The sequence below is a fragment of the Amphiura filiformis genome, chromosome 11 (genome assembly GCF_039555335.1).
Source record: "Amphiura filiformis chromosome 11, Afil_fr2py, whole genome shotgun sequence".
Lineage (NCBI taxonomy): Eukaryota > Metazoa > Echinodermata > Ophiuroidea > Amphilepidida > Amphiuridae > Amphiura > Amphiura filiformis.
The window spans coordinates 38314009-38327761 of record NC_092638.1 but is presented as its reverse complement, the minus strand read 5'-3'; the positions used below and the strand labels follow the sequence as shown (position 1 = coordinate 38327761).

The following is a 13753-nucleotide window of genomic DNA, read 5'->3' as shown; positions in this document are numbered from 1 at the left end:
GACGTCCCAGATGTGAATTTACTATTTGCATCTTCCTTTTGGTCTATTTTAAACCCCAAATTAACCCCATTTAGTATTAAAATGCCAAATTGCCGCTCGCTTCGCGCGCATTTATCTCGGTAAAGCCGCTCTCTGCATGTAGATCTGCGAAACGTCCCAAAATTCCTTTTTTTTTCATCTCGAACCTGAACATGAATCTCAAAAATGCTAATGAGAGTTATAATTCTATCCTTTCTATAATCATGATAATGTAAATCATAATATGAGTGCTAGGGCAGCTCCTCTGATGTCCGAAGCATAAAACTTGTGTAGGGACCTACTGGATCAAAATACCGGGACTAAATTAACCAAAAGTCAGGCGGCGAGTGGCATGATAGAGCCGCTAGCCGGCAACTTGTGAAACCGCCCGGCCGTATGGCATTTTCAATATACTCGGTTAGTTTTGTGGGGTTCATTATCGAACCCCAACGGTTTTAGCTTGTATTTATATTATTTATTAACATAGGCCTATTTGTTTGTGATATTTCAAGCGTTTTAAAATTTCAAAATAATCCCATTCAATTACACGGTTGACGATGAAATTTTACTAAATTTAGAGGATGCACGGCGACCACCACCTTCCAAAAGTTGTAAAAGGCCTATGCATCTTCCTTTGGCACGTTTTTAGGGCACATATTGTCCTCAATTTTGTTCATTTTAGCATTGAAATTGCAATTTTTTCGCGCGCTTCGCGCACATCTGTCCCGGTAATGTTGTTTTATTAGCAGAATTAACACAATTTGAGCAAGTTTGAAATTTTGACCCTATGCAAAGTTCGATGACCTTTTACCCCCCTTGAGGCCAGTTAATATTTTTGGGAACATCCAGATTATGTTTTAGGGTCATCTTAGGAACCTAAAAAGTTTGGTTTGGTTTGGTCCTGTGGGGGTGCACAGAAAGTGGTCCTAGCTCCCCGAGTAACTCCATAGTTCAAATAAGGTTGAATAAAGGTACAATATAGAGTATAAAGAATGCGACCCGGTAAAAAGAATTTGAATTTGTTCACTTTCATATTCCTTGAGTATTTTTGCTACAGTTAATATGACACTTCCATGTTAAGTTTTGGTCTATAAGTACTCCTAGAAATATATTTTAACCCTTTTTAAAAATTTAAATAGGGAGAATTTACCCCACCATATGGACGAACCTGTCCCAGCATGTGCGAACCTGTCACACGTCGCAAAAAAGTAAGTAGCCTAGTGTCCTGATATTGAGGTCATGTGACACGATCTGGTCCATGGGGGCCAAAGGTGGCAAATTTGAAACTGAGATAAAGGTAAAAATATGGAGTAAAAAACAATAAAATATACAAAAGGAAATAGATATCAAAACACTTCATAACTTTAGAACCAGGTATGCTAGACCTTTAGTGTGTTCAGTAAATGATATAGCCTATTGTATGTATAATGTAATAATTACAGTAAACTCAATTTTCAAAAATGCCTCCTTTGGCCCCCATGGACCAGATCGTGTCACATATGTAGCGAATACATAGGGCCGTGTCACATATGTAGCGAATACATAGGGCTTTCACATGGGCCAATCAGGTCTCTTCTAACCTTAGAATTTACATCATTAGGCTAGTCAGAAAAAATAGGGTACACCCGGTCCCCCGAGACCTACACTGCAAAAAACGTGAAAAAGCGAATTAAACACTTTTCATGCACCATGTTCCTAAACATGCTTGATTCCTAAATCCCTAGTGGCAGCCAGCCCTGATATAGCTACTAACTGCTCCATCCCGAGGACACTCGACTTGACGGGGGTGTGCGGACAGCGCACTGCAAAAAGCGTGTTTAGGAATTAAACACTGTTCTAAACACTATGTTGCACCACGTTTTTAAACATGTTTAAATGCTACACATGTTTTGGAATTTGATGGGCATGTGTTTAAGAATTTAACACATGATTTCTTGGAATTTGACAACTTCAAAACTACAAGAGTTTCAATGGCAAATTTGGTATCAAATAAAAGAGATTAACATGCTCTTTAAATTAAGTTGTCTTGCACTTACACTGATGTATGTTTACCGTGATGTTTCTTTGAAAAACATGTTTTGGTCAAATTACTTACTATTTTTTTTGAGTGAAAAAAAGACCTACATTTTGGACCTCCTTTGCACATCTTCATTAAGGTTTTATTTCAACTTGTTTTAAATTGCTCAAGGAATATCAAAATTAACATATTTTATGATGTGTTTCATGTTTTTTTTAAATCTTTGTTAATGTATCTATTTAAGGGGGTACTACACCCCTGCCAAATTTTGTGCCTATTTTTGCATTTTTCTCAAAAAGTATAGCGCATTGGTGACAAGTAATATATGTTTATTACAGGGGCAAGGACTACAACTACTGCACTGGAAATTGTATTTCAGCACAGACAACAGTTGTGGAGTTACAGTCAAAAATGAGGGAAAACCACTATTTGATCAATAAATCAATAACTTGCCTTGAGTTGCTGAATTCTCAGTGCAGTAGTTGTAGTCCTTGCCCCTATAATATAAATATCTTACTTGTTACCAATGCGCTATATTTTTTGAGAAAAATGCAAAAATAGGCACAAAATTGGCCAGGGGTGTAGTACCCCCTTAATTCGTTTCCATCTTTTTGAGCGGACAAATAGTGTAGCACGAGTTACCGTAGCAAGAGTTACCGTGTTTTGTGCAAGCAATTGTAAAACTTTGAAGGGCAAATCCGTTTAAGGGGGTACTACACCCATTGATTTTTTTTTGCATTTTTTTTGCATTTTGTGAAGAAATTACAAAACAAAATTGGACAAAGTGGTATGCAAAATGAAGGGCAAATCTTCTCGTTTTATTGGTGGCATCGGTATCAATGTAGCTTACATGCTTTTGAAGATAGAAGCCAAAAGGAGGTACATCACTGATGATTTAAATTCACTTCATTTTGGAAAGCTTACTATCAACGGATTTCGTTAAAATTTTGGATATGTGTTGCTAACACATTAGGGAAATAATGTTGATATGTAAAATGGGAATAAGTGGTCCCTGATTTCTTTTATGAATTCCTGAACTTGGTGCTCCACAACTATCAAAAAACGAACCGGTTAAAATGCTTCTATTTTCAATGTCGAGCTATATTTTGTATTTTGAACTTGCGACACTATGTCACTGAAACTTAATTAAGCCATAGGTAACAGGTTACCAAAACCACACTACAGCAATGTTGAAAAAGATTGTATTTTTTGTCACCTATACCACCATATTAGGTAGTTTCCGTAAGCTTCATTTTTGTGATTTTGGTAACTATTTTATATTTATTTGCCCAATCCAACTTAACTAGGCAATCTAATGTACTCACCATTTACATCCCAAGGTATTTTAGTATATCCACCTCACACATTTCCATTATATATCCAGTAACAGACAAAATATCAAAATTGATGCCTCATTATGACATGTATGATATCCACAGACTATCACATGTATTCAAAATGGATGCCTGAATTTGACCTGAACCAATTGACCTATAACCTGACCTTTGGTGACCTTTATAGCCTTTTTTAATCTCTTTTCCTAACAACATATTCAGTGATATTATAGAAGATACATACATGGTGTAGTATTGAATTGTCTATGTGGAAGAGATTAGGCCTATTTAATTTATTCAGTGTTATAATCAGTGAGTACATTTCTATAGATAGTATAACAAAGGATTTAATGTATTCTATTCATGTATTCTACTTGGACATGTTCAATAGAATAAATTAAATGGTTTGTTATGAAACACACATCTCAGTTACCAGGATACAGTAAACAAAAAAATATATAGGGCTAAAATGATTTTCTAAAATGGTTTAAAACCACTTTTATGTAGAGATATTTTATAAGTTCAGGACATGAGATGATGAACATATTTATATACTTCATAAATTTGCAAAAAAAAAAAAGAAGATGGGTACTGATGAAAATCAGGGTATTAAATCGCCTTAAGGTACATCAAGATAAACCTTAACATAGTAGTTACTTATCATAATCAATTAGGCTTTATAGTGTTTTTTGTTTTAGGTCACCATCAAAATTAAAGCGAGTGATGTTTTAGCATGTCCTCTGCCTGTAGCACGAGTTACCGTTTTTCACAGCTGTCCCAAAAAGTTGATATCTTCATTTAGCAATACTATAAGGATCTAGCCTTGGAATGTTGGAATAATAAAATACAAACAATAAAGATTCCACTCAAATGAGTTTAAAAGCTGGAGCATAAACTTCCATTACGTTTTGTTACCTGGAGAGATTTGATCATGTCTCACCTCCTTTTTCAACCAAATTGACGGTAATAACTCTTGTAGTGAGGGATCAATATATAACCACAAATTGCCTCAGGCAAAACTCACTTCCTTGGAATCAAATACCACACAGGGTCATTTTCATGTAACTCATTGACCCATTTGTGTTATATACTGCCTCTAGCTATAATGACATCTTCAAACTGGTCAACTCATTGACAGATACGAACCTCGGGAGGGAATTCAATTTTTGATCAATTCTCTTTAGGTAGTGAAACGCAATGTTTGTAAAAGGATGCCCAAAAGTGTAGCACGAGTGACCGTGGAATTGCTATATAGCAATTTCTTTTGTTGGGTTCCAATTATTCGCCTGTGAATGTGGTCCCGGAAGCTGTTCCGTGTCAGTGTATTTTACTGTTGTATCAGTTGGACAACTGCTTGGTTACTGACATGTGTTTAGAGTAGAGTATTGAAGTTATCCTGTGTGTAATTGTTGTTCATGTACAGGCGAATAATTGGAACCCAACAAAAGAAATGTGTTGGGCTGTGAATTTTGGTCCAGGAAGGTGTTCCATGTCAGTGCATTTTGCTGTTGTGTCAGTTGGACAACTGCTTGGTTACTGACATGTGTTTAGAGTAGAGTATTGAAGTAATCCTGTGTGCAATTTTTGTTCATTTTTATTGAGAGGATTTTAAGATATGACCTTGTGAAAAATTAGAAGTTTCTTTTTTGAGGCCAGTTTATTAATCGACTATTTTGTTCTTTATCTAAACAGTGAACATGTTCAAATTTCTTGGAATATTACTGCATTACGTGATGAACGGTAAGAAGTTTCCATGTTGTTATTTATTTATCTAATCCCGTCTCCGCCGTTATTTTAGATTCGTTCTTTTCATGTTTTTCTTATACACAGGGTGCCCCCCCCCCCCAAAAAAATAGAGGCCCCTCATTGCGCCCTCTTTTTCTCATATTTCAGAAAAGTTGATCAAGTATAATTTTATGTTGGTATATGTAAAGAAGCCTTTATCCGTTAGCTTTAGGGGGTACTACACCCCTCAATAAATTTGTGACTATTTTTGCATTTTTCTCAAAAACTAATAACCATGGTAACAAAAAGTTATGTATATTAAGGGCAAGGAATCCAATTACTAAAATGAAATTTCAGTGACCCAAGACAAGCGGTTCGATATTTGTGATAGAAAATGAGGTACCGCTAGGATGTACCTCATTTCCTATCATATTTACTGAACTGCTTGTCTTGGTTCACTGAAATTTCAGTGTAGTAATTGGATTCCTTGCCCCAATAATATACATAACTTTTGTTACCAGTGTGTTTTTGAGAAAAATGCAAAAATAGTCACAAATTTACCACAGGGGTGTAGTACCCCCTTAATAAACCGAAACAATTATTTCAATCGGCTCATAACTTTTGAAGATATGCCCTTTTAAAGATATGTATCCGTTTTCACTCTGTCCACGGAGGAGGTTTGGTTACTTCAAAGATTGAAAAGTGCATATGTGACCGTTCACGGCGAATGAGCCGTAAATTCCTCCCCCCCGGCCAATTTTGTTTTATTTCGTGTTTAAAAAAGAAACATCATAAACTTCAAAATGGGATATCATTTCACTTCAAACGATATCCAGAAGCGGGGTTATGGTTTGTTAAACTTTACTCCTTCAACACAATTATAGCTTTTTACGTTTTTACATATGTCTCTTTTTCCACATTGCTGGCAATAAATATCAAACAGTCATAATTGGCAGTCATTTCAAATCATCCCAAAGTCAACGAGGTTTAAGAAAGTTCTCTCATTGTTAATTGTTGGTTATGCATACCTGTACAAAATACAATGCCTGGGAACCCACCACTTGAACAGGATTTAGCAAAAGCAAACAAAGACCAGAGCTATTAAAAGTTCTATAGCCATCTAAGGTAGAAGCTTATTATCCAACAATAGGATTATTGATTAGTTTTTGACTATCAAAATAAGACAGATGTCGGGCCAGCTTAAGTTACAGATGAATACGACCTTCGTACACATTTTACACCGTAACTCAGAATACAATTTAGGGAATTTACGGCTCATTTGTGCTGCCGGGTCACATATACTATGCATGAATATAAAACATTCCTTGATGATAACTTTATAAAATAACAACTTTATTTTAGGGAATGGGCTTTACCGGTGGGCTTATGGGTTATGGATTCATTAATTTGGGCGAAATTGATGTGGGATGGGACTTTTTTAGCTATACTTGCAATTACTTATGTTTTTCTCGGTTATTTTATGCCTTTTTGTTTTATTATGTTTCTTACTTTCTTACTTTTTTGTTTCTTGCTTTCTTTTTATTGACAACGTAAGTCATTTCACTTTTTGGAATAAAAGGTAGCACTGAAAAGGGCTGTTTAGTTTGTCTTTGGTTTTTTTGAAGTGAGTTTACTGTGCTGCTCTGCCCTCTACCTGGTTAATGTTTGTTGCCTCCTTTACAAATAGGCCTACAGGTTTCAGCCCTAGTCCTCATTGCATCAATTGCGTTGCGTACCAACCTTGTGCGCCGCATACTTTCGAATATAGCAGTAATACGTTTGCAAAGATCTTGGATTTTGCCACAAATGAAGAAATCAAGTGGTGTGAGGTCTGGTGATCTTGCAGGCTACTCCAGAACATGACCCATCCCAACCACTCTGTTTGCTATCGGTGGACAGAGTGAAAAACGGGTACTTGTCTTTAAAAGCGCATATCTTCAAAAGTTGTGAGCCGATTGAAATAATCGTTTTGGTTTATTAAAGCTAACAATTAAAGGTTTCTTTACATACCAAAATATATTTGATCAACAAATATGAGGGGCCTCTTTTTTTGGGGGACACCCTGTATCTTATATATATCCTGATTGGTTTCTTTCTTTCCTTCCGTAACATTTAAACACTGCTCTTGACCACCAACCACACCGAACTTGCGATCAATCAGCCGTGTGCAGCTACAAAAATGGGTGGTTGTATTCAAATGAGTATAACTTTAGTTTGCTGTGAGCAATTGCAACAATTCTTTTTTATTTAGACGTGTAGAATTTGCTCTTTCCAGTGGTATTTTTATTTTTAGCATATCTCGAGTTTATTCTTTTTGACTCAGCCTGTAGAGAGGGAGGCATCTGAACGAAATCGATATTGTATGCCATGCGAAAGACAAATCTTTGGCACATACTTTGTTATTGCTAATACAACTCTTTTCTGCATACGTACCTACGTTCGTGTTGGTGATTTAGTAATATTATAAATTTTGTGACTGCATTTTGTCGTTTTCGATTCGTTTTAAGCTTACCGTAGAATTAACGCTGATATCTTGTCGTGCTCCTTTTATACTTTTTCTCGTCGGCTTTTGCAAATAACAGAATCTAGATTGGCAATACGCATCGTAGTCCTCTCGGGGTTTTTTCATGATATAATTTACCTCAGAATTCCGAGTTCAAGGCTGCTTTCGGAACAGCCGTAGACTCAAAAAAGTGCACGAGTGGCAACTATGGTTTTATACTTCCCGCATTGAGGATTGCGTCTACGCCTAGTGATATACTTCTTTGTATATGTTGATTGTATAAAGGTATACAAAGAATATTTTATTGGTTAAATGTCAATGACCTCTATATATTTATTTGGTTAGTATGACCAGGCGGCTGACACTGAAAAATTTGCATGGAAAAATGACCCGTCTCCTCCGCAGCCAATTTGGTTCCGCTCCATCGAAATCAAGCCGGTCACGGAGGAGACTACCCTCCTTTGTGTTTGTTCATTTGTGTATGGAGAGCCCTTTTGGAGTCCGAATGACTTAGGCTACGCTCTCAGCTAGAGTCCGACGCTGCATTGCACTAGAAATACCTTTTCTGTGAAATCGCTATAGAGCCAACCGGGAGCACGTATTCGTTTTGAAAATATAGCATTAAAATTAGTATCACCCTTGTGGCCACCGTGCAGTGGAAAACCTTAATTCTTTCATTAAAAGGAAATGAAAATTAAAAAAACACGGATCTACTTGTGCACCAATAAAATTGGCACAGCAATTTGTCTCAAATATGAATGAATTTTAAGAAACATACGGGGTATGATGAACATTGACCTGACGCCATGATAGTAGGATCTATTAGTCGTTTTATATACAATGTATATACCGTATTGTCATAATACCAATATTTGTCATTATATATAATGAGTAATATCTAGCAACGTAAATGTGCAGTTCATATGCACAAACGAATACTGATCTTTATGATATTCAGGTTTTTGTACATCACATATAACATGTCACATAGGAGGTCATACGTGTTGACCTTCATCTATTGTATTTGTTCATCTGTGTATGGAGAGGATTAGCGCCATTAAACGCCATTAAAACGCCATCAGTATTAGGGCGTAGTTCAGTGAACTCACCGGATTGCTATTCTAAGTACTTTGATAATACAGATAATATGTATTAATGGGTCGAGGCGATTGCGTTGAAAAACCTAATAAATTATTCATAACAGTTACGTAATCAATCGATAGTGCGGACACTTTTATTTGCAAACCACCAAAATTCTTGATCTTTTAGCGTTGGAAAAGAAACCACGTGAATAGAGTGCCCTCTCAAGAATATCAACTCTCTGGTATGACCATGGAAGTAAGAGACATGGAAGCTGGTCGATCCAACACCTATTGAATTATTTACGTAACATTCTATAGAGGGTACGTATCAAGCTATTGTGATTTCAATGTAGTCAGCGTGCCTTTGATGTGGATCAGACTTGCCGCCTGTATTGCCAGTTCGTTTATTTACAGGTTTATTATTTTGAGCAAAAATCGTGTTTTTCTTGATTATGTTTCAAGTATGTTGTTTTTATTCGGAAAAAAGTGACAGGGATGTTAGATTTGTAATCCATAATTACAGAAATCCATTCAAAATATCGATTTCTACCCTATACTTACAGATTTTCGTAAACTTCAAAGTATTGGAAATCATGCATTTACGTCTAAACCGCTAATTAGCGGTAATAATTGATATGCGCACTTGGCACATGCTTTACATTATAAAATGAATACCGCATCTATTTGTGTGCCCGGGGCTGCCTGAAATTGCTGTTGACCAGAATGTTCCAGAGTCGGGTATTATCTTTACATTTTGCGTAAAATAAATTGTTTTTCATTTCATTTTCTGTTTTAAAACTGCTATCTGAAAGTCTAGCATATATATACATTTAATCGGTAGGTTTCACATAATTACATACTTTTAATAAAATTGTATAAATTAAACAGATATCATTCTGACCATTACGTAGGGATTTTATAAAATCTGTTTGTGTTCATAAAACTAGTCATGCACTGCGGTAATCTAACACAGCCCATTGTCAGGACTTAGTACACGACCTCGTACTGCTATTGATTTTAAGCGGGAACTTTGATTTTAGACATGGTACACGTTGACCATGCGATGACTCAATTGTTCCACTTTCAAATGTACTGCTTTTGTTCAGTATCGCGGCAAGTATGATACTCACTTTGATGTAGTATTTGACCAGCTTCCATGTGTATTACTTCCATGGTATGACTTATGGGATAGACCCTTATGCATCTTTCGTGCTTTTCTATTTACGTATGATCTTTATCCACAGGCATGTGCCCGGGGCCGGGCATGTGCCAGTATTGCGTAATGCTAGAGGTGAATATATTTCTTTGACACCGAATAGGATGTATGGTTCGGTGGCCGAGCGGTCTAAGGCATTGTGATTTCTTCGTTGCTGTTCCGATTGTCGCTTGTTCGAAACCTTGCTATTATTTCATCTTTTTACCTAGCTGGGTGGGTTTACACCCCCAGCTATATAGGTATTGAAACGGTCTTTGATTCCATTTCTTCGTCTGGCAACAAATTTAAAAGTAGGCATGTCCACTAAAAATTGAAGTACTTTTTAATTGATTCAGACCTAACTTATTGGTTGTGAATTGATGAAAGAAACATTTTGGCGTTTAAATAATCTTAATCGGACGTTTCATTCTAGAGATATGGCCTTTCGAGTGTCACGGTTTTATATAGGGCTGCTAGAACATGTTAAAAAGTTTAAGTCCAAAAAGGAATCATTAAGGTGCTTTTTCTTAATCTATTTATTTAAAACTAGCGTTATCTGGAGCATTACATTTGCTTATAACAACATGAAATAAGATCATCCTGAAAATTTAAGCGATTTTTTTGATATACCACAAAAAAATATAAGACCTCAAAACCCATGGTTTGTTTGGTGGAACCTCAAATATGAGGTTGCCATGGAAAATATCTCCATAGAGGAGCTGAACAATAAGTGCATTATTTCAAATGAATAGCGGTAGTCTTAAACATTGTTCAATTTTTTAGGTCAGCACATTTATCTTCAAATAATATGATTATATTTCATAATGACATAAGTTTAGTAACATAAATCACTATTCACTACCAATTTTGAGAAATTTGCTCCAACTCAAAGGTTATCTTTACTACATTGAGCAATATACTATGTGTGGAAGCCATGATGGGGAGCATATCTAAAATACACATGGTGGTCAGAAGTGCATAATTTGAGATTGGTTTTGGCAGGCTTAAACATTCTTTAATTTCTTTTCCTGTACATTTTGTCTTCAAAAATAGTTAAATTTTATGAGTTTTGCTTGTCTGAATCAATCCAAATTCGGAGATAATTGCGTTTCAAGACCTGATGCACAGAATGGTGTCACTTCAACCTGTTTTAGTTCTCATCTCATTAAATGTTTCTTTTAAAAAAGTTGATCTCTTCATAAAGGAAGGTCTTCCCTATTTACTGACCAATCAGGAAAGAGTTTTGGGGAGGGCGAGTTAGCGCAGCGGTAATTCCCTCGCTTTGCACCACTGAGGTCCCGGGTTCAAACCCCGGCGCACAGTGGGCCAGGGAGGAATCAAAGTGTGCCAAAATTAAAATTTGGTGAATGTGGAATTTCCTAACTTTTTCAGTTGTTTGAGAAAGAAAACATTCTGAAGTATATTATTTGGCCCATAATTTATGTTTCGATGGATTTCATAAGTGCAGTTTAGTCATGAATTTGCCCCAAAAGTGTTATATTTTCTCTTAAAATGGTAAAAGTGTGAATTTTGAAAACAACTAATGTAACGTTAGTAAATGAGAAACTGGTGTCTTACCATTGTGCATATGTCATACCTAATAGTAGTCAAACCAGACCATTAAAGCCAAAATATAAATAATTGTATTAATCAGGAGTAATGAGGGGGCTAATTTGGTGAAATACGGTAAAAATATGCATTTTTGGGAAAAAATAGAAATTTAGTTTGGATTCCTGTCGATTCCTGTTCAAAAAATAATGTTACCATTTGTAGACGAGTCCTAGAACTATATTGATGGCAATGGTTTTTGCAAATATTTGCCAGCCTGCATTCCAGGGTCCATACAATGTACCCTATTTGCTCACATTTCAGCTGATTTTGATGGATCAGTACGGCGTATACGGGTTTATCATGTCATGTGCATAGCGCCCTCATATTGCTTAAATACCCTGGGGATTTTGCGGTTTTCACTACAACTCTGCTCTAAGAAATAGCATAAGGTCTCAATATTTTAAAACATCATTGATCGAGATAAAACAAAATCATGGAATCTTTATCAAAAACTTTTTTTTATGCTGCTTATGCAGCAGGCTCACTATCAGATATAAATTTATCATACCATGTTTATACGGATGCTTTGCACATTCATCATTGAATTGAACTTCCAAGGCATATGCTAACTATATATTTGGATTAGTTTTGTGACTTTTTAATCATGATAATGGTATATATATCATCAAACAATTTCATGAAAGTAGCTCAGTTTCACAGTTCATATGAAAAACCCTAAGCTCTGTGCTGAAATTAAGGACATGTGATAAAGTTGTGGTCGTTTTGGTCGGAAAAATAATTGTTTTTAAAATTATGAATATCAGGGGATTAGAGTAGGCCTATTCTAACCTCATTAGCCTTTTGATTTAAATGTACATTCATATATTACATGCACATTCTGTTCTGCTTTGAACATCCATATAAATTAAAGAATTTATGAAAGAAACTCAAGACACAAGAACCCCATGGTCTGCCAATTTTAAACGTGACATCTAGATTTGGTATTACGTCTAGGCCTACTTGAAAAAAATCAAATTCACATTCGCCTATATAGCGAACGACCAAATCACGTGTCTGTAATGGAGAACTGCAATTTGAATCAAATTATTTAGTGTCGTTTGTGATGACGTTGAAGGCCCATTCTCCGATAAAGCGTCCAAGTTTGGGCTCAGGAATTGCAAAATGCCAACCACGAAGAATTCGTGAAAATCATTCAGAATCGTAAACTTTAATAGTTTCAGAACACAAAACAATGCATGGGTGATTTTTCAACAATACTTCATTTTTGAGCAATATTACTTGTACGCATTGGGGGTAACGTATCAGTGGTAACGTATCTGTGAAGCCCTTTCCCACTTTTGTCTTAATCGTGCAAGTGTAAAAACTTACCGACTTAATACCCATACTTGATCAGTCATCACCCAATGTACTAAAGTCTGGTATGGTATTTGGCTTCATTTATCACAGCGTTTTTTCCGAGGGGAGTAGAATTTAGGTAACGTATCTGTGAAACGCATGAACGTAACGTCAGGATTTTTTGCCATTAATAGACCTGATTTTTTTACTTTGAAACCATTGTGTTATGTACCACATATATAATATAACTATAGAGCCTGCTCTATCCATAACATATGGGAACATTCATATAGCCAGTTATTTTGACAAGATTGTTATTCATTAGAAATATGGTAACGTATCTGTGAACAATTTTGGCGACATAGTCTCAAAGACCTGTTGGAAAAATTTAATAACTTGCGTTGTGATGTTTTATACTTTATAATTAGGGCATGATACCACTAATGAAAAGTACCTATAATCCATTATTATGCGCGCATGTTTAACGAACAGGGACACATTATGCGGAACGTACCTTGGCTGGCGACATGGAGGAAAACAATGGACATGCATAATCAGCTTTATTGTTTTATACTTTCTAGGCATGTTACAACCTCCAGCCCCACACATTTTAGAAAGCAACTCCTAAGTATTAGTTATATTAATAAAAGTCATTTCTTTCTGACGAAACAAGTCTGAATACGACTTGACACTATGGGCGACACAGATTTGGCTTTTTGGACACTTTATCGGAGAATGTGCCTGAAGTTGTAACATCCGGGGTGCGGATCTTCCATTGACATGGTATACGTATTATGTGCTTGCCTTTTGGGGTGCTTTTTTGCCCATTTTGGTAAAGCGATGGGTGGGTTTTCACCATAGACGAAACCGCCCGGTATTATTGTGTATTTTGATAAACATATTCAGGTAAAAGCACCCAATTTGAGCAAAATCGGTTGCTTTTTCAAGGAAATTGGTATATTAATGGGTTGC

At 36.1% G+C, this 13753-nt stretch overlaps 1 protein-coding gene across 2 annotated transcripts in view; it reads left to right on the top strand.

The window, feature by feature from the left end:
* LOC140163999 (CMP-N-acetylneuraminate-poly-alpha-2,8-sialyltransferase-like) overlaps positions 1-13753 on the top strand; it is a 33829-nt gene that overhangs the window by 5045 nt on the left and 15031 nt on the right. Inside the window, exons 2-3 of one of the 2 annotated variants that reach the window (XM_072187283.1) lie at positions 1158-1226; positions 5062-5109. In XM_072187283.1, the coding sequence (XP_072043384.1) occupies positions 1158-1226; positions 5062-5109 (117 nt within the window). The remainder of the gene's footprint in view (positions 1-1157; positions 1227-5061; positions 5110-13753) is intronic. The other variant, XM_072187284.1, reaches the window with a different exon arrangement.